At 51.9% G+C, this 26,714-nt stretch overlaps 8 protein-coding genes across 8 annotated transcripts; 5 read left to right on the forward strand and 3 right to left on the reverse strand.

The window, feature by feature from the left end:
• The first annotated feature begins 2,944 nt into the window (after positions 1-2,944).
• BO66DRAFT_100077 (uncharacterized protein) lies at positions 2,945-5,842 on the forward strand. The gene has a single exon (XM_025641740.1). It carries the CDS (start codon positions 3,323-3,325, stop codon positions 5,717-5,719), a length of 2,397 nt encoding a protein of 798 aa, XP_025503496.1. The 5' UTR covers positions 2,945-3,322; the 3' UTR covers positions 5,720-5,842.
• Positions 5,843-7,259: 1,417 nt separating this feature from the next.
• Positions 7,260-7,677, forward strand: BO66DRAFT_402020 (thioredoxin family protein; the record flags this gene model as incomplete). The annotated part of the gene is made up of 2 exons (XM_025648789.1): positions 7,260-7,294; positions 7,380-7,677. 2 exons carry the CDS (start codon positions 7,260-7,262, stop codon positions 7,675-7,677), a joined length of 333 nt encoding a protein of 110 aa, XP_025503497.1.
• A 989-nt stretch (positions 7,678-8,666) lies between these two features.
• On the forward strand, positions 8,667-10,394 carry BO66DRAFT_324126 (MFS transporter; the record flags this gene model as incomplete). The annotated part of the gene is made up of 4 exons (XM_025643832.1): positions 8,667-8,854; positions 8,914-9,299; positions 9,362-9,632; positions 9,719-10,394. 4 exons carry the CDS (start codon positions 8,667-8,669, stop codon positions 10,392-10,394), a joined length of 1,521 nt encoding a protein of 506 aa, XP_025503498.1.
• A 1,026-nt stretch (positions 10,395-11,420) lies between these two features.
• BO66DRAFT_392349 (uncharacterized protein) lies at positions 11,421-12,000 on the reverse strand. Its single transcript, XM_025647475.1, has one exon. It carries the CDS (start codon positions 11,857-11,859, stop codon positions 11,680-11,682), a length of 180 nt encoding a protein of 59 aa, XP_025503499.1. The 5' UTR covers positions 11,860-12,000; the 3' UTR covers positions 11,421-11,679.
• A 1,719-nt stretch (positions 12,001-13,719) lies between these two features.
• BO66DRAFT_392351 (uncharacterized protein) lies at positions 13,720-14,464 on the reverse strand. Its single transcript, XM_025647476.1, has 2 exons — positions 13,822-14,464; positions 13,720-13,757 (listed from the first exon to the last, which is right to left on the reverse strand). The coding sequence occupies exon 1, from the start codon at positions 14,325-14,327 to the stop codon at positions 14,133-14,135; it is 195 nt and encodes a 64-aa protein (XP_025503500.1). The 5' UTR covers positions 14,328-14,464; the 3' UTR covers positions 13,720-13,757; positions 13,822-14,132.
• A 644-nt stretch (positions 14,465-15,108) lies between these two features.
• BO66DRAFT_323961 (MHYT domain signaling protein) lies at positions 15,109-17,620 on the forward strand (the record flags this gene model as incomplete). Its single annotated transcript, XM_025643823.1, has 4 exons — positions 15,109-15,260; positions 15,325-15,889; positions 15,941-16,126; positions 16,190-17,620. The coding sequence occupies 4 exons, from the start codon at positions 15,109-15,111 to the stop codon at positions 17,618-17,620; spliced, it is 2,334 nt and encodes a 777-aa protein (XP_025503501.1).
• Positions 17,621-20,464: 2,844 nt separating this feature from the next.
• sreA (siderophore transcription factor SreA) lies at positions 20,465-22,301 on the reverse strand (the record flags this gene model as incomplete). Its single annotated transcript, XM_025643834.1, has 3 exons — positions 20,465-21,315; positions 21,378-21,922; positions 21,994-22,301. The coding sequence occupies 3 exons, from the start codon at positions 22,299-22,301 to the stop codon at positions 20,465-20,467; spliced, it is 1,704 nt and encodes a 567-aa protein (XP_025503502.1).
• Positions 22,302-26,033: 3,732 nt separating this feature from the next.
• Positions 26,034-26,617, forward strand: BO66DRAFT_100224 (uncharacterized protein). The gene has a single exon (XM_025641741.1). It carries the CDS (start codon positions 26,225-26,227, stop codon positions 26,519-26,521), a length of 297 nt encoding a protein of 98 aa, XP_025503503.1. The 5' UTR covers positions 26,034-26,224; the 3' UTR covers positions 26,522-26,617.
• Positions 26,618-26,714: the final 97 nt, after the last annotated feature.

A 26,714-nucleotide genomic window follows, 5' to 3' on the forward strand; every position in this document is an offset into this window, starting at 1 on the left:
GCAAAGAGAATGCCTGGTGTTTTTGCAGGATTATACATGCAGAGAGTCTCGGAACAGTGGCTATATCTTGTCCTCTCGCAGGCTGAGGTCTGCTACAAAAATTGTGGTGTATGCTCTCGTCACGGTTCTGCACGCTTGGACCACAGCACATTCGACCTGTCAATGATACGCTGTCACCGCCGGCAGGGCGGGATATTAACGACTTTTAGCTTCTCCGTAGCAATCAGCAGCCCGAACGGCGGGAAATGAGCTCCCGCGATGAAGATGTTCTTCACAGTAGGGGCAGTATACCGAGGCAGTAGCACTGTCGGGAGAAAGTGTCATGTCCTGAACCACCTTTTGACAGAAAACCACACAACGAGGTTGTTTGCATTCAGTCAATATCCTATTTGATCTGAGAAGGTGCTTTTGTCAACTGTAAGGTCGGCAGCAAATGCATCACATCTGTTGATTCTTATGCATGCCGTCATGTCCGATTTTGACTCTGTATCGGCCGGTATTTCCTTTTTCCAGTGTTTTTATTATGGGCCTCCATTGACTCGGCAGCGAGCTAAGAGTTAGCGCCGCATTTATGGTTCAGATGTCCCCACCGTAGGAACCCAACTGCATCGTCATTTGGCCCCTCTGGACGTTCTTCTTTAGTCTTAGAACACTCTGGGGCTGCGGTTTTGTCACAGGCCCCACCAAGGAGTGGGCGGCAATGGATTTGGGTCTTTACTCGTATGAGTAAAAGTGCGCCCGTTTAGTTACCGTCTTGAGCTTTGCACCGCATCACAGCACTGGTGGTGGATGGTCGTGGTGGCCTAGTGATCATCGTGATCCTGGTGTCGATGTTGCCCAGCGCCTTAAAATCCCGCCCGGCCTGTACAAGGGAGAGGTGCCGCGCGCTCGGATGCTCATTCACCATCTGGACAAGATCGAGAAAAAGGGTTCAACGTCATTGCATGATCCAGGACCCTGGAGGGACCACGAGCGACACCCTCGAGTCTCGGTTAAGCTCGAGTCCAGAAGGGGATGGAGTAATAAGCTGCATCTGCCTTAGACTTCAGTATGACGAAGGGGTTTTGCTGAGCATATTTGGGCCTCAACTGTGGCTCGAGGTAGCTCAATGCGGTTGCCCTTATATTGTATGGGTATCTGTTGCATCACTGCTTTGCTCTGGCACACGTCTACTATGTAGATGAGTGTGAACATAGCTCCCGTTGATTTACCATGATCGGTTCCAACGGCCGAGAAAAGCGCCTTGCCCGCCGCGGCGCGGCGCCTCTCCTACAGGACTGTTGTCCAAGCCATGGCCATGAATTAAACTGCTACGTATGTACAGTACTCATAATTCATATACCTGCACGGTAGGGCCATCTAGAATTATGTTGTGCAGTAGCTAGATACTAAATAACAACTAAATCAGAAGCATAAACAATGTACAGTACGTAGTATAATGTATGTAAATTACCCATCTCTGGTTCAGCGGTTTACCTGCCTAGCTTGTCTTCCACATTCTGGATGCTGAGAGAGAGGGTGGATTAATGTGGAGTACCCGGCAGATACATGACTACTACGCACTGGGCGGTTACTCTAAGGCAGGTACCAATGAACTTCTTCCACTCCCTTTCCTCCGTCAACACCAATTTGAAGCAATAATAATGATTCGGATTGGGCCTCCCTCTGACTCTCTCGACGTAGGTGGATTCTTCTCCACAATTGAAGAGATTTTCCTTCATGATTATCTTTCCGTTTTGAGGTTTTTCTTTTTCTCTGTATTTTTCTTGTTTTCTTTTTTTTTTCTCCTACCGTGATGGTGATTTTCGTTAGTTCCCGCATGACACATTGCCCACCAGGTATGGAGCACAAGGCAGAACGGTCAGAAGGCAGACAAGGCGGTTGGAGGTGGCATCTGCATGTATGTATGTGCTGTACCCATGAGGAGGAAAAAAAAGAGAGAGAGAGAGGGAACAGATTCGGGATGATGCAGGCAAAGTCGAATCAGATCCATCCTATCGATCAATCAATCAATCAATCAATCAATCAATCGAGGGCAGGGGGGAGGGAGAAGGAGGAGAGGGCAGAGTCCAATAATACCTCGATACCATGCGACTCCATAATCTATCATGAACCAGCAGTAACTTACTGAGTAAGTACTCCATAGTCCATAGTTACAGACAGCTGTTGTGACGGCCGGCGACGGCCCCAGAGGGCGAGAAAAGTGTGTAACCAACCGAGTACTCCGTAGTTTTCCCCTGGTTCAGAAACGGGCGGCTTGTTTGTCTCGGCCCTCACAGTCCCTCGCCGACCCTCATCGACCGTCGTCCTTTTTTGGGCTGTTGTCTCTCTGTCTCTGTCTATTATTCTCTTCCCCAGTCGGGCTCAAAGCTACGGCTACTGCTATCGCTGTTGCTGCTTCTTTTTTTCTTCTTCATCTCCCCCCTTCCTCCTTCTTTCTTCTCCCCTCTTCCTCTTTTTCTCCTTCTCTCCTTTCTTTCCGACTTCCTCGCCCTTTTTTGGACTGCCTTTCTTTCCCATCGCTCTCTTTTAGGATTGCAGTCCTCCTTCCTGATCCCCTTTGGCATCTTCCCTCTAATAGCTTGGAGTGATCACGGAGGTCATTTTCCGCCACTCCATGTGGCGTGGCTCCCCCGGGTCTCACTACCAAAGTTAACTAACTCTTTACTACGTCAAAAGTCCTGCGACTTCCATACCTACTTACACCATTGCTACGAAACCGTGACTGCCATCATTTCCTCAATCCTCGCTCATCATACCTTTCCAGTCCTCCGATCTACCCGCTCGTTCTAAACCAATAGTCACATCCCTTTCACCCCCCTCTCGCTCCACCACCCCTCCCCTCTAAAGCCCCCTCAACACCCCTCCACCCCCCAGGTCTCGACTTCGTACCGCTTTACCTGTATCAAACTATCAAATCCACCGCCTGGGGCATCCTTCTTTAGGTACAGACGCTAGAACGGCCTTGTGCTCCCGGCACTTTCTCCCCCCCCATCGCTCTGAATGTCTCGGTTCGCCTCCGCTACCTGTCAATCCCAATCGTGAAATTTCGACTATTCCTCTTTATCTCCTCTTTTCCTCTTTCTAAATATTCTTATCCCCCTTCTTCCCCCATCTGCCATTTTTCCCGTCACCCGCTTTCTTTTTTGGAACTCTCCTATTCTTGCGTTAGGCTTCAGCTCCAGACTTGGCTCCGTGGTCGCGTGTCTAGTTCATTCCGTCATTCCTCATGAGTCCAGTCATCCGCTACAACTTCACCTCCGAAAACTTCACTGTCCACCTTGACTCGTGAGCGGGACGAAGTTTCAATCCATCAGACGCCATGGCGATATGGCCGTTTGGTCGTAAGAGCAAGCGGCACACGATCCAGCTCGATGCTCCTGCGGTGGCGGAGGTTCCGCCGCAGAACCCTCGCCACAGCTTCGATGGCAGCAAGCTAGGCAGAAAGCCCTCTCGCAAATCCTCGAAACGTCAGAAGAACCGACACATTACGCCTACTGAAGATTGCCCGAGTTCTCTGCACGATGTCCTTCCAGCTTCTCAGTCTAACCAGTATCCTCCGCCCATGTCCCACAGCGAGCAACCAGCTTCAATAAGAGGAGCCCGGCAACTGTCCTTTCGGCTCGGTCAGCAGCATTCCGATAGCTACACCTCTCACTCTAACACAAGCTATGACCAGCCTACCTTGACTCGATCAGGATCGCTCCTAAAGTCGAAAAGAAGCGTTAGCGGACCAGCAGTCCTGAAGAAGAAACTTAGCAAGCGCAAGGCATACGAGATTGCTAGGGAACGAGAGATCAGATTGATGGCTTCCGCACCGATTGACATCCCTCGTCGCCCATCCCCGCTCCCTAGTGAGCACTTCTCCATCGAAACCCGCAAAGGCCTCAGGGCTCCAAGTCGTCGTTCAGACCGCCACTTGTCTGACGTCAGTTTGTCAGTCCGTGACTCAGCTGAGTCGTCGTTATCCGACATCTTTGAGTCCTACACGTTCAAGGTCAACACTTTCGCAGCTTGGACACCCCGCCCAATCATTCGTTATGTGGAAGCTCCCAAGCCCCCCACTGCGAAAAGCCAGAAGTCACCCGAGACAGTGAGCAAGAAAGACAAGGTGCCAACGTTTGCTGCATCTGACGAAAATGCTCGTTCGAATAAGAAAGTAAATGACCTGGCTGATGCTCTGGACGCCGGTGCTCTACGGGAGTTATTGGAAAGAGATCGCCGGCGCAGGGAGAGAAAGCAGGCCGAGGATCAGGAGAAAATGCAACGCAAGTTGCAACAAGCCGCTGACCAGCAACAGCAGCACCCGTTGGAACAGGATACTGCCGACGTCTCCACACCAAAGCATCAGGCTGAAGCCGAAGATGCATCTACAACGCAAAGAGGCCGGCCTGGTGCTGGTAGTCGGGCTACACCGGTTTCTTTCGACGAAGGTGTCACTAGATCTGAAGACACCAAGACTTTCCTGGGTGGTACCCCCCCGTCAGGGTCATGGCTGAGAGGAGTTTCCAAAGATTCTGAGCGACAAGGCTGCGAAACTCCAGAGAGTGCTAATGTCATCGGCACTCTTGACGATAGCTCTATCCGTGGACGCAGGGTTGTCCCGCGGCGTAGCTTCGCTCCGTCCACAGAGATGGGAATGTCTCGCAGCAGTCTGACTCCCTCTCATTCACCGTCGAGGCGCGGGATTTACAGTCCGACTTCTTCGCACCTGTATGGTCTCGGTCGAGAATCAACATCGGATGTCTCAAGGACAATCGACTCGGACAGGCGTCTGTCAGACAATAGCAGCGGTCGTGTGAACACTCTGACCTCAATCTTTCGACGTGGGAGCTCACGCCTCAAGAGAAGCTACCGAGAACGTTTCCATGAACGGAGCCCCGAGCCGTCGAACCCGTCGCATGAATCCTTTTTCAAAGTTCAAACACAGTCCTCGTCCGGTCCGGCGCCGTACGTGCCGCCCAAGGCATTCCTTGGCACGGGCACGATCAAGCGCTCCCAATCGAAATTCACGGAACATTTTGGTGACGAACCTCTATCACCACCTGACTCACGCCTTCAGTCTCCTGATATACCAGAAGTGGCTGACGAGTTTGAGAGGGACCATGATACCTCTGATGTTAACATGGTTACTCAATATCCTATTCCAAGCTCTGCCTCCGACGTCCCGGATTCTCGCAACAACCATCACGACTCGTGGGGAGGCGAAAGCTGGGATGGTAACCCGGATGACGTTCCGCTATCCCAGTCTCTAGCGTCGATCGATTCCGAGGGGTCATGGATGTCAGGGCAATTCCTTCGTCGCATTTCTCAGAAAAAAACAAGTAACCCCCTTCGGACCAGTCTCAGTTCATCGAGGAACAAGCTTGAGGAGGAAGGCCACGAGAATTCCCCCAAAGGTGATGAAGTATCACTCAATGAACCGTTCGTGAGATTTGGATCTGAGCAGGATGAGCCTCCGCGGGTCGGATATGGCGCAGGTGCTCAGCGAGATAGTACCATGACCGTGGACCATACACAAGACCCAGCAGAGGAAACCTGGCATGCTCAAGTTGCAAGGCGTCCTGTGCTGGTGAATCCGGCAGTCCGTCCCAAGTCAAACGAAGGCCTTCTCAAAACCATTCTATCTGCCGATGAGGAGTTTAGCCCCATTGAAGAACACTCTGCTGAATTTGAGTTCGACACAACCGAAGACTACGATAGAGGGCGCGCCCTCTGAGCGTGTGATTTGCATTGCGTACGAGCGACATGCGTCCACCTGACCCCTTTGACCAATGAGTCATATTTTGACGGCCTTTCCCCCTCTCATGAGACAAAGAAGCACCTCATTCGCGTCGCCCAGTCTCTGTTTATCTAATTTCATGTAATATTCCCCTTCTCCCCTGCTGACCCTAGTCACTCCTTTGGCTCTTCTTTCCTTTGTCGCTCCCTTGACTTTTCTACTGCGATTCCTTCCTCCCATATTGATGGATTTCGCCTTTAGTTCTGGTGGCACTCGAAGTGGCCACGTCCGTTTTTCTTCCTTCGCTGCCCCGTCAAGCCCGGTCTTCGTCCCCGACTTGCGGGCAGGTTTTGTTCTTGCATTTGTTGATACCCCACATCAGCGAGAGTTTGAAGGAGTTTGCCTCGATCGCTGGTCAAATGCGGTTATTTGATTCTCGTGCGGATTTACGTCTTCATTAGAGGTGAAGCACTCTCCCGTTTCAGTTCAATGCACATATTGGCGTATAGAATAGCTACTGTCCTTGGTTGGTGTCAGTCACCCCACAATGGTATCTCTTTCCATTTCCAACCATGGCTATTGTTTGATGTCTGTATGAGCATTCCATCTGTCCGTAAATACTAAATTTTTTGAGTAAAGATGCATACTTTCGTAGAGCACGACCGAATAAATTTGCGTAAACTGGTATATGGGTGAAGTGATCACTATAGAGTATAGTTGATGGTCCGCCAAAGGAAGCGGGCTGCTGTTTGTTGAGCACTAAGGTAGTTAGTCAGCACGCCGCGTGCTAAGGCACAATTCAGGCACAATTCAGGCACACGCCCGGCAGCTTCTGTCCAGACCGTTCGCTATTCATAAGCGACGGAGCACGTCATCCGAATAATAATAATAATAATGCACCGGCTTTTGAAACTCCATTCTTCCAGCCCAACCCCTGCGCGTCCCGAACGGCGAACCAATTGCTTCCAACACTCATTCCATACTACACATACTATTCATACAATACTATTATATTCTAAATTGATTAGTATTTTGCAAGATGTCGACTGTCAACCTGACAAATGCCTCTAACCTGCTGCGTCTCTCCCGCGGCGTGACATCTTGGTAAGCTCCCTACCTACCTGTGAATCATCATGGATCTCTCAGCCTTCCCCCCTTTCAAATCCAAGTCCCTCCTTCCACCGCCTCCGAGAGGCTTCGACCACGGTGATTAGTCAGAGGCAGCAGCCAGTCCCTCCCTTCCTCTCATGGTGCAACGTCATTTGCGCCCACCCATAAAAACTGCGGACTGAGCCCCTCCTTTTTGGCCTCAGCCCCTCTTCAACCATTCCGAGCTAATCTCTTCTCTTCTTAACCTTCCTCCAGTCTTAAACCATCCGCTCGCCTGTCTTCTCTCTCCTCCGCTAGATTTTCTACTACTCCATCCTCCACTTTCCTGCGTTCCACCTTCGTCCAGCGCTTTCCCGCCGCGAATCCTCTGTACCGCCGCACCTTCTCTCAATCTCACTCCGCCAAATTCAACCCCACACAACTCAACATGTCTGACCACGGCAAGGTTCACCAGATCACTTCGTGAGTTTCCCCTCTCCCCCACCCGACTCAGATTCTACCTTCGGCTGCGATCGGCTGCGCATCAGTGATACTAATATTCGCCTAGCACTGCGGAGTTCAGAGAGAAGGTCACCAACTCCCAGGACGCCATTGTCCTCGACTGCTTCGCCACGTGGTGCGGTCCCTGCAAGGCCATCGCCCCCAAGGTCGCCGCTTTCAGCGAACAATACCCCCAGGCCAAGTTCTACTTGATCGACGTCGACGAGCTCTCTGAGGTCGCTGCCGAACTCGGTGTCCGCGCCATGCCCACCTTCATGCTGTTCAAGGGCGGCGAGAAGGTCAAGGACGTTGTCGGTGCCAACCCCCCCGCTCTTGAGGCCGGAATCAAGGCTCTCCTCGCATAGATTCGATCGGATTTGTGGTGAAGGATGTTCTTTTTCTAGTTTATGAAATGACAAACGTTTGAAAAGTCTATACTTTCCCGCCTGTAGGCTGCTATGGGTGTAATTGCTGAGGTTGGGTATTTTTTTTCGTGGACAGCGATAGGGAGGGACTTCCTGTGGTATCCTTGCCTTGCAAACTACTTTTTGTTCCCCGGATATCTATTATCAGTTTGACCATTGTAGTCAGAGCAATCGAGGATCGATTTTCGCCGATACGTGGTTCGACGTTTGATCCTCCTATCGTCCTTGGTCATTCGCGCTGCATGACTTGCGGAGAGCAGACAGTGCGACTCGATACAGCCATTGAGTTTCACTGAGTATTCTCGGAAGAAAAGATGTAGATAGCTACAACATAAAGGAAAACTGAAACCAAGAAGCGAACGGGGCTTCCTTGCATCCCCATGCAATGCCGCGCGCAGGTAGAGACGCAAACCCGAATCGGGAATAGTGATTCGCCTCCAGGCGGCTGCAAGTGCCAGACCTGCCTGATCTTTCTCCACCTACATACATCTGCATCATGCATCCAGGCGATCCGACGGGCTTCTGGGCTGTTGCACGTCTAACCATCGCCTTTGCAGACCTGTGATGTCAATCGCATTTCTTCCCATTCCAAGGCCTCGGCAGGGTTAAAAGATGACATCGTCGAACAAAGTATAATATCACCAAGGTCGGGCCAAGTTTTAGCACCCGTATACGTCGGCAACGACCCGCTGTGGAGGTTATAAGTATCGTCTCTGTTGCAATATGCTGCTATTGTCAGGGGATCCTGTCATTCTCTTACTCGCTCTTCTTGAGATGATCGTGCGATGGCAGGGTCTATGGCTGCAATAGGACGGCTTATATTTGAGCCAGTCCGACTGTGCACCGAATCTTTCTGTGGTCTTACGATGCGACATCCAACTGCTTGGAAATACCAATGGCCGACTATGTCCAGTGTCGAAAACGAACCGATGACCTGTGCGAAACCTAGCAGACCAACATCGGGTGGGCTTGAGTCAAGCAACACAACAAGCCACTCTGTCGATGATGCCGGATTTGAAGTCTACTGGGAAACAGATGATCAGGAGGACCCGCGCACTTTGTCGGCCGCATATAGGGCTTTCATTGTCGGGGCGGTATCCGTGTCAAGTGCCTGCGCGTAAGTATCCTATAGACATATCCACTAGTGACTCGATGGCAACGCTGATTGTCCCTGAGGATATCATATTCCACATCTTATACCCCAGGTATTCCAGGGATCAAAGAATCCTTTGAGATCTCATCGGACACCGTTGTGTTGCTCGGCTTAACTACCTATATGCTCGGTCTGGCATTCGGATGCCTTGTGTTCGCCTCGTTGTCGGAGCTGTACGGTCGTCGACCGGTGTACCTGATCACCACCCTCGCCTTCGCCTGCTCGGTGATACCCGTGGCCCTGGCTCGGAATATACATACCATTCTTGTCTGCAGAGCACTTGGAGGATTCTTCGGTAGTGCGACTATTGCGGGCGGTCCGGGTACAATCAACGACGTGACCAGCAGAAGGTACCGGGCGCTGGCTTTCAGTCTTTGGAGTCTTGGGGCGATGACTGGCCCGGTAGTTGGTACTAAGTGAAGTGCTGGGAACAGCTTCTCGGTTCCTCGCACAGAACTAACAGGAGTGCAGGTCCCATTTTCGGCGGATTTATCTACCAGTATCTTGGCTGGCGCTGGATCAACTGGATCATACTTTGCCGGGCAGGAGTATCAGATGTGGCTTTGTTCTTGTTCAAGGAGACATATGAGCCTGCGATACTGCGGGCACGAACCAGAAAGCAACAGGAGCAGACTGGGGACTTGCGATGGTGGTGTCGCTATGATAGCCCCAAAGTGGGATGGGACCTTGTGCGAAGCCATCTGGTAAGACCTATCATCATGGCCGTGTGTGAGCCCATCTGGTACGCCTTTGACCTCCAAGCTCCGTCGACGCGTGAGTGTCTGCCGAACAGTCTCACTGATCCCTTACCATCTGCGGCCCGACCAGCTTATTCTGGAACCTCTACGTCGGTGTCATATATGCTACTCTATTCCTGTGCTTCGTCGGCTACCCGATTGCCGTCCAAGAGCACCGCGGCTGGCCACCCGGCATCGCAGGACTAGGCTACTGTGGTATTGGCACCGGCGTTGTCCTCGCCGTCCTCAGCGAGCCCATCTTCATCCGCCGCATCATCGCCAGTCACCCGCGGGACCCCTGCACAGGCCGAGTCACGTCCGAGGCCTCCATCATTGCCGTCTGCCTCGGGGCCATTCTCAGCCCCATGGGTGAATTCTGGTTCTCGTGGACAGCGGTAGCAACAGGGACCACAACTCAGCCCATCAGTGCGCCCGCATACACGCACTGGATCTATCCGATCCTGGCCGGCGTCCCCTTCGGCATGGGCAACACCCTCATCTTCATCTACTCCGCCCATTACCTGGCGGGGAGCTACCCCATTTACGCCGCCTCGGCGGTGGCGGGCAACGCGATGGTTCGGTACGTCTTTGCGGGTGCGCTTCCGTTGGCGGGCCACCGGCTGTATTCGAGTTTGGGGATCGCGTGGACGGGCACGGTACTGGGACTGGTGGAGGTGGCGCTGATTCCGATCCCGTTGGTGTTCTATCGGTATGGGTGGTGGGTTCGGCGGCGCAGTGGGCTGTCGCGGGAGTTGGCGGGAGTGTAAGGAGTATGAAGCTATATAGAGGTCGCTGGATACGGCATAGGGTGTTGATGGCGTCGCATGGCTCACAAGCTGCATTTGAATCCATGGAATCAGCTAGGCCGATTGCTGGGACGAACATTCTAGAAGGGGGATCGGCCTTGCATGCACATATCCCTGCATGCATGTTGCATACATGTAAACATGCACCTAATATGACTCAAAAGGACGAATCAGGTCGCATGACGAGTTGACAAGGGGGTCGGGTCACATTTGCTTCGTTTCGTTTACTGGTTGGTCTGCAGTATCAAGCTCTTCTGCATGTTTTCAGATTTCATCCGGAAACTTACTCACTCCCCTTGAATCCTACCATCGCATTGCGTGTATTTTGAGTCCGCCCCGAACTAGAATTAATTTATCAACTTTGAGATCCAAACTGCCTCAGTCCTACAATCCCAAGCGACTCTTTGCCTCACAATCTCCAATTGCCCAATTGCGTGCACATGATCAAGTCGAGAACATGGGTATCAGTTTACCGAGTACTATGTATGTAGTCAACCAATTTGAATTTCCCACCCAAGCCCCATCGTGGAAATTCCAACCCGTCGGTGCCAGCCGCGCCGTGGAGGAGATGTACGTTACGTGTCGTGTCGTGTGAGTATAGGTATGTAGCTGTTCGGCTACCGGCGTGGATGACGGTGGAAGTACCGGTGAACTGACCCACTGCACCGGGGATGGTATCCGGTTTTTCCGATAGGGGGGAGGGGTAGTTGCGCTTTGAGTGGTTGCAGGGGTGGATTAAAATCGGTGATGGTGGATGATATGGGGGGGGGGGTTCCACTGCTGTTGTTCAGGTTTCTCTTGTACGGTTTAGCTGGGTAGGGTGGTAGGGTTTGGGAGGGGAGGGTAGGGGATTGTGAATGTGGTTTCAGGGGCGAAGGGGTTGAGGGGTGAGAGGTGTTGTTTGCGCAGTTGTGTCTGGAGTATCTGTGTGTGTGTGTGTGTGTGTGTGTGTGTGTGTATGTAGGTAGGCGAAGTGTGTGTAGATACCTATAGACCGAGAAAATCGCCGTGGCTCTTCCTTTATGGTTCTATAAGTTCAGGGAACGGTGGTCGGAAGATTGGAGACGTATACGGACGGCGATCGTTTTTCCCTTGGTTTAAAAAAATGAGGGGTACGGGTTTTCGTATTCTCGTACTCAACTCGAGTCACTCGGGTCGTTCGAGCTGAGTTGTTGTGTCAGTGTGATGAGGTCGACCGACCGACTCTTCTTGTCATGTTGGGGCGACCTGAAAAAAAGCGGGGAAATCAGCTGGCTGGTTGTCTTTGACCACTTCGCTTGGAGCCGCAGCGATTCTCCTCCAGGGGGTTTCGATCCCGGGAATCGGATCTCTGAAACCGATGGACGAGTACGTATATGTACATGCGGTATAAAAGCTCTTGCGGCGCGGCGCGGGGCTGGTGTATGCCGCGGTTGGTGTATGGCATGATCTGATCTGCCGAACTACTCAGTAGTGGTGGTGGGTCGCGGCTCGCCAGGAAGATGTATGCGAAATTGATTCAATTGAACGATATGGAATGGAGATGGATGGGGCCCGGTGGGTGCGCGGTGGTTTCAGGTTCAGTTCGCATTTCCGTGTTTGTGGGGAGAGGTTCAGCTGGGTTGTGCTGTGTTGTACGTTTTTATGCTGGCTGAGATGGTGGTGGTGGTGGTTTGTTTGTTTGTTTAGTGACTTACTGGGGAAGGAAGGTACTTTGTGTACCCGTGACTAGACCAGCTGGGTTGCAACTCGGTGAAGAAAGACTAAACTGTGATTTCAATTTCGAGGCACTGCTTGTTGATCCGCACCCGCGATTTGCTAGCAACTCCTCGTGTCTATTTGTCATGGTTGAGGAATGCTCGAATTTGAGATGCTCTCATACTTGGCAAGTGAATCGGGCTTGGATAGTCCATGGCAAATCATGAGCTGCAAAGCTGGGGACGACCCTTCCACAGCGCAAGACTGATCTAGATCAAGGGACGAGTCATGATTCCCCAGACCACACGCCTCGAACGCAGCTTCTCCCGTGCAGATAGCAATCCCGAGCCTCGAGTGCCGAACATGTCTACGAGTCAAGCAAGGCATTGGCGAGTGTACTCCCCACATGAACGAGTGTCTTCCCGAGTCGAGGTCGAATACTTCATATCGAAATCAGTCGTGATCAGTGATCCTGCACAGCTTCCAGCAGCCACACCCACGAGTCGACGATAACTCTATCCCTACAAACTCAGATTCATACTTCCACCAAGCCAAAGTCTATCTCTTGTTCACACCTTCATTATTGAGGCCCCTTCTCACTCCAAACTTCAGACTCCAGGTAACTTTGGGTGGCGTTCAGTACCTGACTTGAAGACGCTAAGCCTCTTCCAGTCTGCCACGAGGCACGAGTACTTTATCAATCTCGGGGCGTCATGGTCACCATGATCTGTCTTGGCCCGGCCATGGGATCCTGCCTGGGATTGGAGGAACCAACAATCTACATTGTGACAAACGTTTTGCCGAATTTCCCACGATTCCGCCACCTGAGATTTGGAAGGGGGATCGTGGTTCCGGTCACATGGTGGTCGTTGCGTCTAGAACCAAGCCACTAGGGGCTAAAAGAGAGTTTGGATTCGTCTCAAAGCCTCTTCGATTCGAATGGGAAGCCAGGGAAAAGCAAGGCAGCGGATTTGGATGCTAGGCCCAAAAGTGCCTGGGAACCACCGGAGGACACCCCAAGAAGGAATTCAGACCAAACTGCTGGCAGGGGCGCGATGAAGTTCAGTTACCTTGGTTGTGGTTATCGCCCACGGTGAGATTCTCCGATCTAGAGCCGTCCCAGTGCGTGGCACTAGAAAAAAAACCTTGCGTGGGCACTGAGTGGGTGTTTCGATTGATAAGCTGGGCTTCGGTTGCAACGTGTGTGAACGAGCACGTTTCAGAGTCACATAGCGTCGAAACGAGTCAGTGCAGCGAGTCGAACGTGACAGCAAAGCTTGACTCTTATCGCTTATGCTGGCTGATGGTATCCTTGAACAAGCGGATTAAATGAGGAAGGAGTCGTTGAACTCCTCGTGCTGGCAGTGCATCGCTTAAACTCCCAAGACTCAATCTCAGTCGGCGGCGGGTTGGCCCGCTAGCCAGATCGGGACTAACATCAGGATCCGTACTCGATCGGAGGCACTGGCCGCTAAGCCCACTTGGGATCTAGTTCAGCTAAGTTGCAATCTTTTGCAATCTTTTTCAATCTTTTCCTCTGCTCCACTTCACAATTTTTGCTTCACTGGGTTAGTTCAGTGGAATAATGGAATTTGTCTCACCTGTGCCCGGCACTGCCAGCACGCGCATGATCTCCCACGCTCCGGAGTGAGTGGATTTACCTCGGTGTCAGTTCCTGCGGATGCGTGCACGACGCACTAATCATCACCAGGGTCCTGGACCTTCTCCCATGTGGTGATTTCCCCGAGGTCTGGTCTCGCTTGTCATCTCACCCAAATCCTCCTGCCTCTTAGACCAACTAGTCTAGTCCTCGCCGGCGTCATTGGTAGCAATGGAGATATGCCCCAATCCGTTTGGTCACTTTTTCCGGCTGTGATCCTTGGAACGTGCTGTCTCTTACCTCTCGGAGACGGATTTCACTAGCCTCCAGCTATCAGGCCTGGCTGACGACAACCAAGGCCTTGGTTTATTGCTGACATCCTTCGGTCTGAATCCCTTCTTCCTGCAAATTAGCAAAGGGAGCTACAAACCAGCTTGTGAATTAAGAACCAAGATCCTGGCTGCACTTGACTCGCGTCGACCTTGCTTTCCTATCTGCTCCCGGTAATGTGGGTAATAGAGCAAAATGTCCCTCGGAGAAGAGCGACAGCGCAATCTATTCACTGAGCGACCAAAGTTCTCTAGCCCATATCTCCGAGAATTGGCCAGATCATTCATCCTGATACGCCAGCGGCTAGCACATGGACCCAGTTTTGTTAATTAACGTTCAGCTGCTGTGGCTGACTGGGTTGGCAAATGTGTAATCACAGGCCGTGGTTGTTTGACAGGGCTGGATCGTGACTCGCCAACATCAGTGCCCACTCTCCATCGTTCCTGATCACAGGATTTCCGAAACCGATTTACTGCTGCAATCGGACCCAGTCTTGGCTCTGAAAAACATTCCCGATGGCCTCTAATCGTGCTCTTCTCCCCAGCAGACATTGCTCTTGCTTGTCTTGAATGGCCACCAGAAAAGCGGGACCTGGCCCTCGTCCTGCTCCGCAGACGCAAATTGAACGTCCATAATCAAGACTCGTAGAAGAGGGGAAATGAATCCATGGCGTTCCGCCGTCGCTAGCCCTCGTCCACTCGCCATGTCCTCGTCTAGCCCTGGCTGAATTCTAATATATTATTTGCCCTTAATTGCAACATGCCCCGAGATCCTGGTTCCTGGAGGAGTTCGGCCAGACCCGCGAATTGAGTGCGCGGTACAGATATCAGCTCGATCCTTCTGATTATATCACCAAAGATACCCCCTGCGAGCAGTCTGGCTTTCCCCATCTCGGGCCTATTCCTCACTCTCTCTTCAATCCTCTCCCCAATGCGCCACCGGATCGCCGCTCGCTTGTAATATTTAGGCCTTGACGTCCTCGATGCAGTAACCCAACCTCTATCATTCTCTCGTGGTTCTGGACCTTCCTGGCGACTTTTGCTCTCGCCAGAGCCCTTTGCTGAGGGGATGTGGCTCATGGACAGGACTCTCCAGGAGTCAATCCCTGTGTCCTACCTCGGGGGCTATATCTTTCTTTCATATGTCGTGAGCATGATGGGATGTACGACTACCCTGGAGCTGCTTCACCGGCGGACTTCCAGGGCTGGTCTGTACAATTGGTAAGTGAATTGTCCGACGTCACACTCCTCCATGGTTGTTAAACCCCTCTGACCACTCCATTAGGTATCTCCTTCTGACCTCCTCACTCGTTATGGGAGGCATTGGCATCTGGTGTATGCACTTCATTGGGAATCGTGCTATTGTTCTCGGAGACGGGAGCGCCCGCATTCAAATCGTCTACAGCATGACCTTTACCGGCGTCTCCTTCGTTCTTCCAGTTGTCGTTTTACTCGTTGCGTTCTACTCGATCGGAGCCAGCGAGGAAACTAGTTTTATTCGCATAACATTGGGTGGTGTTCTTGCCGGTGGCGCGGTCTGCGCCATGCATTATATCGGTCAACTGGGCATCAGCAACTACAGATGCTCGTATCAGATCGCGAATGTCGTTGGGGCAGCCATCATCGCCGTATTTGCTAGCACGACGGCATTGACAGTCTTTTTCCGGTGGAGGGCGACCTGGACGGACAGCTGGTGGAGACGAGGCATTTGTGGCTGTTTCCTAGCCTGTGCTGTCTCGGGCATGCATTGGACTGCGGCCGTCGGCACCTCTTACTGGGAACACGATGACAGTATTCATCACAGCAGCCAGCTTTCCAGGAGCCAAACTGTTATCATCTGTGCTGTCCTGGTAGGTTGTCTTGGATTATGGTTTGGGGTTTTTCATGCTAATGGATTGTAGGCGTGCGCTGCCTGCGGAATTTTGACAGTATGTGCCGTAGCGGCCGGCGGCAGTCGGAGACGGCTGCATACGCAAGCACGGCAGTTGGTGCTCAGCGGCGTCTTCTTCGACTCTGAAGGACGCCTCATGGTGACGCCCCACGCGATGCTTCCTAGTCGCAAGATTGTCGACCGTTACCTCGGCAAGGTATGTTATGCTACTCAGCAAACTGTGATTGGCTGATTCTGATCCCTTGTGGGACTTATCTAGACTTTTAACGATGATGATCTGACACGATCTCATTCGGCTTTCCTTTGGGCGTTCCGAGCCAGCCGAAACTGGAACATTGTCAAGGACGTCGTTCCTTTCATGAGAGCACGGCTGGAGACGGATGATTACTTCACCAAGGGAGATGGGCTAGACGAGGAGAACGAGCTCCAGACCGACTTCGACGAGCTCTTCAAGCGCCATTTCTGCGTGGCTGCGCAGGACCTTGCTGACGAGTTGCGACAGCCACTCCCGAACCTTGGCATGCTGTACGACGATGTTCTGACAACAAGCGCCCCCGGCTCCTGCTTCGGGCGAGCAATGGGTTACGCTAGACTTGGTGGAAGCAAAGGTCAGATGATGTTCACAGTCCGTCACTTGAATAAGCAAGAATCGAACCGCATGGCCGCTGCCGGTTACCGTTTCACCACGATCGAGAACGTCACCTCTGCGCTGTCCAGTCGTATGCATATTCCCGCCCCGACACTCGGCGTCCACCTCCGAGACATGCGCGACTATGCAACCTCTGGCCACAGTTATCTGCCCGGTGTCCATTTGGTCTCTTTCGTCATGCGGCCCACCATCTACGACCACTTTGAGGTGCTAACCGCTAAGGGAACCGGCAATCCCCTACCTTCGACGACGTTGCCGATCAAGAAACTCCAATTCCAACATCTCGATCTGCTCTCGCACATGGAAGGATGGACTATATCGACCTGCATGACCTGGCTCCGATCAGCCGCGGCCCAAGCTAACACAGATGCGGATGAGTTCCGGGAACAACTGATCCACGCGATGACGACCCTCTCGACCACACTCCCTCCGGATATCAACATGGTTGCCCGTTTCTCGGCTCGACCCTTGATTGCGCCCTGCCGTACGCCAAACAACACGGATGCCACCCACTGCACCCTCTTATCGTTCTGTGTCGTAGGCAACCTGGACACACAAGTCTCGAATCCGAACTACATCTTCGCGCCGCTGCGCCTTTTCCGCGTCCAGCAGCAGCTGAACGAGGCGCCTGGCGGCGGCGAAGGGTTTGCGAAGGAACTCGGCAAGGAGATGTACTACTCTGACACGCGCACCAGCTCGGCGACTGACTCCGAGCTCACCTCGCCCTCGGTCAAATCCACCTCCGTCTTCAAGTTCTGGCCGCGCAAGCAGCCGATCACGGTGGTGCAGGAGCAGCCGTCGCCGGGCAGCTGGGCGGATATCTCCCCGCTGGGCGATATCATGGTCCGGAAAGAGGTGAAGGTCGACGTGGCGAAGCTGTCGGAGCAGATGCTGAATTCGCCGCGCCATGCGTCCCGCACGACGGTGGTTGCCGGCGACATGGCGTACAGCACGTATGTGGACGAGCTGTACAACCTGTGTTATTCGTCGGGGATCCGTCTGCGGCCGGATACCGATCTTCAGGTGGTGATGACTGGTTGAGTTGTGGATGATTCTTTCTTGTTTACGATCAATATTCGAAGGGTCAGAAGACACATGTTGACGACCACACCAACGAGTTTTGCCTGTGCAGGGCGAGCACGATCAGCTTGAGCGCAGCAGGAAAGACCCCTCCCTGCCTTCCAGTTTGCGATCTGCTCTGGAAGAAAGATCTGGGCGACTGACACTCGAGACACGCTCCCTAATTAGCCAGACATATTGGGATTCTGTCAAAGCGCACGCCATGATATAATCCGAGCTCATAGACTTCGGCGTCTGCCACTTTTATGAGACACAAGTGTTTCTCACTACATACATCGATGATGGTGCTCGATGGCGCTGCCAATATACCCGATCCACTCTTTCTCCCTCCATTACTGGAGACACGCTCCTTGACTCCATGTCAAACATGGTTTGCGGGCTAGCCCGACAGTTGTTGCAATCCGCCCCCAGAAAAGGGGGAACTAGAATCTCACATAGATATCATTAAGATATCAACTTTTGTATAGTACTGTACATCGTGATCAATAAGAAAAATCATCTGATCAAGACTACACTTGTGGAATACCTCGTCTCTTCATTTCTCACTATACTTCAAATAGACTCTCACAGGCCAGTCATACGCCTCGAATGATGGATGAGACAGACAATGCGCAAAATACTCAATCCCCCTTCCAACCCCAACCCTAGCCTTTTTAACCCATTCTCTCCCTACTCCAGGCATTCATCCATATACCTCGACACCGTCCCTTCTGTGGAAAACCAAAGTCAACCCGAAACGGAAATGCCGAAGATTGAAACTCGACCTACCCTTGCCCCCCCCTCGGCACCTTCGACCACAAAGCTCTAGACTGCAATGTCACCCGGGGTCTATGCTGCATATTTAAGAGGATCACACGAGGACTGTTCTGAAAAGAAAGAACGAAAGAAAGCTCATCACAACTTTCTCATCCCTCAACTCAACCAAAGCATCTTGCTATGAACTGACTTCGAACTGGGGATATGTTCTCTGCGGAGTTATCCCTCTCTCTCGATGGTGAAAGCAGCGCGAGAGTGGAGTATGATGCTAGTACTGCACTTGCTGCCTTTGACAATGATGATCGTCTTTCGGAATGGTACTCATGTTAGCGGTACACAGTAAGCGACTGCCAGCGTACTTGGACTTGGGAACGGAGCTATTGCGTCTGCCTTATGAGAGAATGATCTAGTCGTAGTGTATGGACCTTGCCAAGGAAAGCCATCCACCGTGCCTCGCCTCCACACGAATCGATCAAAGTCCTCGACTCAAAAGCGAATCTAGAAGTTCAACCCCTGTCCCAGGGTTAATATGCTTGTTGTCCTGACTATACCTTACTCTGGTCCCACGGAATTAGGATTAGTAAATCAGCGACCTTTCCTACTGTACTGTACCTCAAGATGACAGGTCCCCGGATGCCAAACGGATACACGAAAATAAGTGACTAGCTAGTAGAAATATCCTTCCCATCACACCACGAACCCAAGCAAGCTTTACTTTGTTTCTTCTCCCGATGCATCCCCGGGTGACATCTAAGCAGTATCATCCTGTCGTTCCAGGTATAAACTGCGAGGAGAACACGCAAAGCAAATCCTAGGCAATAGAACTAGATCCTATCACTCCCGCTAGACTACTACCCCAGGCTGACTGTAGGGCTTTGGACTTCGAATATTCTACGCGCCCCCTCTCCTCCCTCCTTTGTACCCGCTATACCGTATATCAGCATTGACAGGTAACGTCGCAGTGTTTTTAGAGAGGTAGGTAGGTAGATAGGTAGGTAGGTAGGCAGGGTATACCAGGCCAGTACTTTAGTCGGGCTAGCGTGAATGCACTGCACTGGGTGCATCTCATTTGTCTTGTTTGTGTCTTTGCGCCCTTGGGATCTGATATGCTGGGCCAAGACACAGTACAGTGCAGTGCAGTACAGTACTGCACCCTGCAAACATCCCAACGATGACATTAAGAAAACGGGAGGAAGAAGAGGTCGGATTTCCCCTTAACTTAGGTCGTACCTACCTACTAGTGGGGCTAGCATGGCTCAGATGGGATAGCTGTGGGAATCACGCGCAACTACAGAGAACGTAATCGTCCCCCTGGTAGGTACAGAACGTAAGGAGCAAGAAGCCACGGCGTCTGCGCCGAGATCCGGCTAAAGATACATCACGCCCATGCTGACACCACAGCATAACCATGGATCCTGGGTGGGCGAGTGCGTACAGTGACTGACTAGCACTTCAGAGATAAGGACCGCCCCCGCTCAGACACCGAACACTCTCGAGACCCGGAACAGCTAGGAAGCCCATGGGGCATGGTAAGGTACTGACTGGGACCGAAGCAACAAGCCTTCCTTCTCTGAAGACACTGCTCCTAAGTATTAGTCAACTGAATTACAGAAAGAACCCACTAGAGCAGGTCATATAGAATCGAAGAGAAACAATCGGAAGATGGAAACATCTCTTCCAATGACTCGAGTTGAGTGATAGAATTCCTAACAACTACATTGGTTCCAGCAAAAATATCGCTATTTCCCGCCGACGCTTCAAACAAATTAAAACCCTCCCTCACGAAACCCCACAGACAGAGGAAAAAAAAAACTTTTTCTTTTCCAGTTCCGACACAAGAGGGTAAAAAACAAAACAAAACAAAAACAGTCCAGTACGGAACCGTAAACGAACAAGCTTGTGGTATCTTCGTCAGAAAAGCCCGGCGCCAAGTTGAGTTGTATGATTGGTAATAAAAAAAGGACAAGGCGAAACAAAAGATAAGATGGATTGATTGGAGGACGAACCCCGAAACCAAGGCAAGACTAATTGATTGATAAGATTATCATCTCATTGCCCCAGTTCCGCTAGTTCTCGCTCCTTGGCGCGTAACATCTCCCGCATTTCTTCCGCTTCTCGCTGCAGTTTCAGCCGCCTCTCCTCACGGAGACCGTCCAGCTCGGAGACGCTAGGCAAGGGTTGCGAAGGGGGAGGAGGGGCCAGAGTAGGAGGGGGATGAGGTTGGTGGTGATGGAGGTGCTGCTGGCGGCCCATCGCAGCAAGGGATGGATCCAACCGTGTTTCGTCGTGATGGTGGTTGTTGGGGTTGAGAAGAGATGAGATAGAGCTTAGGCGTGCGGGAGGGGAGGGGTTCATCGAGGACATGATCGGAGGCAGCTGATTAGATCCATTCTCCAAAGTGGTCGGAATGGAGATCGCTTCTGCAGATGAGGCGGTCTCGGCGAGCGTGCGTTTCTTGGGATTGCTGGGATTAGGCGACAGGGATCGTCGGCCGAAATGCGACACCGGAGAGTGGCTGGGGGCGCTGATGCGTTCTGGCTCCAGCAATCTAGGGGGTGGGGGATGATGCGGCAAGGAGACCGCGCCGGAGCCGAAGCCCGTGAAATCGACTGGCGGCGGCGCAAAGCCATACTGCCTTGGGGCGACCGGTGAAATTCGCTCCGCAGGCATGCTGGCATAGTGCTCCATCGGCTCAGAACTGTAATATCGGTGATGATCGTCGTGAGCGTAAGCCAAAGCGGCAGGGGAGGCCTCAGGCGATGCGGAAGAGCCGTTCGATGAGTGTGTTGCGGCGGTCGGCGAGTGTTCCCGCAAGGCGGGCACGACGCGCTTTCGTCGTTTAATGATCGTCTTCTTCATTGTGGTGGGGCGATAACAACCGTGCAACTTGAAATACAGTCCTGCAAACAAAACCGGTTAACATTCGAATTACACATCTTTCGAGATAAGGAAAGTATCATACCACATGCGTTACAGATTGGATGGCCATTCTCATCGCGCCGCCAAAGCGGGGTTACCGTGGTTCCACAGTTCTGACACGACACCAGCATGTTTCCCTCACCCGTCGTCGTGGTCTTTCCAGGAGTGTCCAAAGGCTCCTGTAGCGGGGGAGGCTTCTCGCTCTCGACAGTTGGCGCCCGATTCCAGGCATGTACGGGGACGGTGCCTCTCGCCGTTGATTTGTAAACCCGATTATTATAGGCTGGGCACCCATCACACCCCTCCGCACCGCCTGTGCCATTACAGCTACCCCCACCAGGGCACGACCCTTTGGACCCGTGACAGCCGCCCTCGGTATGTGGTGCATGCGTCTCATGTTGGGGAGGGATTGGCAATTGCTGTTGTTGCGGCTGAGGAGGTTGACCAGGCTCAGCGCTCGTCTGTACGCGGTTCCGCTTGGTTGGTCGAGCAACATTCCGAGCCTTCAGGTAGAGCCCACACGCATTGCAAATCATCGCCCCAGTCGGTGATCGTCGCCATAATGGGGTACTCTTGGTTCCGCAATTACTGGGGAGAGGCCGCCAGCGTTAGTAAAACACATGAATAATCGCGCAACAAGGATTTGAAGCTGCACCTACCTGCAGGAATGACCAAATACAGCGGCATCCTTCTGTGACTTCGGCGACTGTTTCTCCAACGGCAGATGACTGGGAGGCACCTCTGAGAGGGACTTGACGGAAGGGAGGGAGCGTTCTGGGTCGTAGGAGGTTTGAGGAACGGTTCCTTCCGGTCTCCTCGATGCGTCGTCGTCACGAGTACGATCGGCAAGATGTTCACGACCAGCCTGGGCAGATGAAACCAACTGTTGCGCTGCGTCCAGGTCCTCGGCTGACGGATGCCGCGTAACCATGTCGGGAGTTCGAGGAAGCGAACGCACCGACTCCATTTGCGAGATTGACGCTAACATGATCGGTATATGGTGAAGCTATTCCCTCGCGCCTCCGGTCTCCCAACAACACGCACCTGAGATCGTATCAAGAGGCCGCGGTCAGTCACTTGAGGAGGATCGGTATCGAGATGTAGAGCAAGGGCTTGTCGTAACGTATGTCGCACCACAGTCGGGGAGAAAAACGTATTGTACCACCAGGCCAAAAGTCGGTCAAGATGACAGTGCAGAAGAAAAAGAAAAGAAAGGTCAGAAAAGGCCGGCCGGCTGGAAATGTCAGCCAGCTGGGGACTGGAGCCGGGAAAGTCGAAGGAGACGAAGATCCTTGATAACAGGAGCAAGAATGCTGCAAGAGAAGAAAGGGCGAACGATCAGACGTCGAAGCACGACAGGATCAGCAAGCAGTGAACAGATGGAGATCCTGAGAGCAACAGATGGGCCACGAAAAGTCCTACGGTTGGTCTTATCCGAGGACGACGGAAGTAGTCAGAGTGGCGATGTAGCCGTGGCGTCGGATGATGTGTGGCTCGAGGCGTATATTCTGGAAGGGAACAACGGGTAAGAAGGAGTCACGAGGTTTGATGTTGAAAGAGTGAAGTTTGAAACCCAGGTGTAGAGGGGGGGATGAAAGAGACGATTAGGCAGATGGGAATGGAGAAGGCTGAAGGACAGGGTCCAAGACGATGGGAGGGATAGATCGATCGTTTAGGGGATAACGCGGAGGGCAGAGGGAAAGATCGGCAGGTGAAGGGCGACCAATACAAGGCGATGGAATGTCGGATCAGATATGATGGAGGGAGGGAGAGGAGGGAGACTAGAGAGGCAGGGAAGAGTAGAGTCAAAGGAAGGGGGGGGGGAAGAGTGAGGGTAGGAAAGAGTTCCAAGGGAAAGGGGAAGAAGAATCAGGGGAGATATGATTTGATCCGAGGGGCCAGATTGATAAACAGAAGAAGTGAAAGAGAAGGGGAAAGAAAAAGTGGGTATAAGATGGAAGACAGTTGAAGTTGTTTGGGGCTGATGGCTTGATGGCGGATGGCTGATGATGCTGATGATGATGATGATGCTAACTAATGATGATGACCGGAGACTGATAACCCCCGGCAGAGCGAGAGAGCGAGGGAGGGAGAGGGGCCAGACTGCTCGGGGAAACGATTACCATGTTACTTACCAGGATGGAAATTTTCCTTTTTGTTCTGCTTCTGACTCTTTTTCTTCGGTTCTTTTTTTTTTGGCCTTCTTCTTTTTCTTTGTTTTGGAAGTAAGGTATTTTGTTCCGAAATGCTGTGTAATTTGCTTTGCTCGTTTGGGGATATCGGAACGCGGTGGTGTGAAGAGCTGGCTGGCTGTCACTCACACCCAGCAGAGTGGTCTTATCACAACTAGTCGCCGCCCTTTCGTTATCGATCTCCCAGGGGGATCTACGACCGGGGGGTGGGAGTTCCCTTTCTGTACTAGAGTGTGTCGAACGATAAAAGTCCAGTCCTGTTCTTCTGGGAAAGTAGCTTTTGCTTTTGGGAGAACACCCTGCAGAGACGAAAGGACAGTGGGTAAACCCGACAGGATGGAAAAAGAATCAGATGGTCAGCACCACCGTGGCATTTGGACTGATCAGAAAATGTGGGTGACTTTTTTGGTTTGTGCATGGATTGGCAATAGGGAAGTTTGCTCCCTTCTGACCTTTTTTTTTTTTTACCCTGATGGCCGTTTTGTTTTCCATTCCGGCCAATTCATCTCGCAAGCTTGTCCCCAGATCGAATCATTCGGCTCCACCTAGCCAAACACGGCTTAGTGCGCTGGGCCGGCGGGGCTGCTGCCTTCCTCTTCGGTCGCTAGCGCCGAGATTGTGGAATAAGCCTTATTCCACGAGTGGCGATTGGCCTTCGCCGCATTTCCTCCTCAAGTCAGCCAGATTCTTCGCGCCCTCATTGGCTCTGCCGGAGATTCCATTTCGGTCTTCCGAGCTTCTACCTATCATGCTGGTCGTCGCGCTATTCTACTCACTCGGCAGTGGGTGAGTTTTTTCATTTTGAGCCTAGACCGAAAACGAAACTTATGTATCAAACCAATGGGGAAACCAGAAATAAACCAAAGGAACAGAGAAAAACGCAGAAAATGAGACGGACAAATACGTAGTTCACTCGTCTGCCGCTTAGACATCCGGACTAGTGAGAACTAGGTTGGCTGCATAAGAGTCCGGACTAGCAACACTCCCGACGTTTCTCCTTAAAAACCCACCGGAATTGTCGTTATCTCACCCGAGGCGACGGGGCTGAACCGATGAATGGTTGGATGATTGGATCTATCCTTTAGTCGTCAGTCTACAGGTAGACTAGACCAAGCTACGTACGGACCTTTTGGATGGCCTCTAGACTGACATATTCCGATTTGCCCGGACGAAGAGATAATCAATCCCGTTCCAGCCCAGGCGGGTTGCGATCATTGATGTTTACTGGTATTATTATTCAGATTAATCAGTCCAGGGAAACACCATGCCTCCTACTCTGATAATCTTGCTTTTGTTTTTCCTGGATTCCTTTCCCAGCCGATCGGGATTGTGATAGGTACCTGCTATGAAATCAACATTTGCTCATCATGCCTAGTACTCCGTATACATAGATGCTTCAAGCGTCGATAGTAGGTGCCAGGTCTAGCTTCCCGCCTGTTTCAATCTACTCCGTATTCCGTACTATCTTCCGAATTAGGTACATCTGCACCTGCTGATCTAGGCAACTGATTATCTTGTCCACGGTCCACGGTCAGATAACTACGTAGATAGCTTCTACCGGTAGACGGACTCGTCCGAGATCAGACACCAAAAGAAGAAAAATCCTTAGATCTATTCCAATCCAGACTGATTGACATTTCTATTGTCTGTTAGTCGATCCGCCAGGTCATGGCGTGATTGGAGCCTTTTTGTCAGAAAATGAAACAGAACCGAGGGGGGGAAGGGGGGGAGGGTTGGGGAAAAAGCAACCCGCACATTCTGTATAACCTGGCGTGATTGATATCATGATGCGATATGATATGATCTGATCTCTGATGATCTGATACGGTTACAATACCAAAACAGATCATTACCCTGGTTCGTTCGGTCCCTTTTTTTTTGGCTTTACGGAACTCCCTCGCGAAACAATCACCTGCCAGGCAGGCAGCATTAACGCTACCTAAAATTAGGTTACGGTGTACGTAGTTTACTACTAGGTAGTAGTTAGTGATTCCCAACTTGTATATTATTAATCTAGACTCTCTCGGCTTTTAGTTCTTCGCTCTCGGACCATAATTGCCGACCTCGCCCATTTTCGAGCAGGGGTTGCAGGCTTGCAGCTGGATGTACTCCGTAGTATGTACTGTAAGTCTGCAACCACTGGAGAAGGGGGCAAAGGGAGAGCGACAGAGAGCGTGGCAGCAGGGAAAAGTTGCCACCCAGCAGCCAGCGTGCGTGCCAAAAATACGAACGTACGTTCTGTACTATGCTCACTCAGCCTTCCACCTTCCTTCCCCTCTTCCCTCCCTTTTCGCCTTGCCTCGGTTCCCGGGGATAAGAACGGACTTTTGGCCCCCTAAAATAATATCCCGAGTTTCATGGGGTTCGGACATGGAAGTAAACTACGGAGCGATGAACCAGACAGACAGTCGGAAGATCCGGCCAAGCTTGGGTCATATCATTACTGACCACCAGCTATCTGGTCATTCGGCGACAATGGATCGCTGTCCGCTTAGACTACTTCACATCGGCTGTCAGCCATCGCCCAATATCTGCCTTGGCTATGTGGGGGAGGCGTAACGATCACAGCCTTTCGAAAGCGATAGGCTGGGGGAGGGGTTAGCTGGGAGTGGTTAATTAACTCGCCTGCCTGTACCCTAAATCTCGATCCATGTCAGGGTAAAGAGAGGAACAGTCAAAATTACGTAGGCGCCCAGCCATGTGGTGCTGCCTCAGCAGGGTGTCCTGTCTGCAGGGCTGGTTACAAAAACGCAAGGCGAATTTGAATCTGGGACGAAGGCAGCAGCATGGCAATCAATCAAGGTTTCTCCGTCAGCGATATCCGATCCAGTACTTCAGCTCAATGCGACGATACATGTCCATACGAGTACAGATAGTACTTCGGTGGTCTGGACGGTACTGGACTTATTTGTTTGAGAACTTGTCGAGAGTTTTGATGGGCGTTGGATTGTTTTCTACTAAGTCAGTCAGGGTAAAAGGCGGAGTGATCGGTTGAAATCGAGCCATCAATCACCATGCAGCCAGTGCCCGATCATTCCCGGTTCTAGGCAAAAAAGATAGGTCGAGCCCATCAAGGCAGCAGGGTAGCAACAGGGTAGATCATGGGCTGTTTCGCCGCAGTATTTTGCAAACGCAGGACGTGTTACGGTTGATGTGTAACAATGTTCGGATACGTGGTCTGTGAAAGG

The sequence above is a fragment of the Aspergillus aculeatinus genome (genome assembly GCF_003184765.1).
Source record: "Aspergillus aculeatinus CBS 121060 unplaced genomic scaffold BO66scaffold_27, whole genome shotgun sequence".
NCBI classification, from domain to species: domain Eukaryota; kingdom Fungi; phylum Ascomycota; class Eurotiomycetes; order Eurotiales; family Aspergillaceae; genus Aspergillus; species Aspergillus aculeatinus.

What these genes read in the sequence shown, in the direction of transcription:
- BO66DRAFT_100077 (XM_025641740.1), top strand. Translation starts at nt 3,323, where the DNA reads ATGGCGATATGGCCGTTTGGTCGTAAGAGCAAGCGGCACACGATCCAG.
- BO66DRAFT_392351 (XM_025647476.1), bottom strand. Translation starts at nt 14,327, where the DNA reads ATGAATGATCTGGCCAATTCTCGGAGATATGGGCTAGAGAACTTTGGT.
- BO66DRAFT_392349 (XM_025647475.1), bottom strand. Translation starts at nt 11,859, where the DNA reads ATGCCATACACCAACCGCGGCATACACCAGCCCCGCGCCGCGCCGCAA.
- BO66DRAFT_100224 (XM_025641741.1), top strand. Translation starts at nt 26,225, where the DNA reads ATGTGGTGCTGCCTCAGCAGGGTGTCCTGTCTGCAGGGCTGGTTACAA.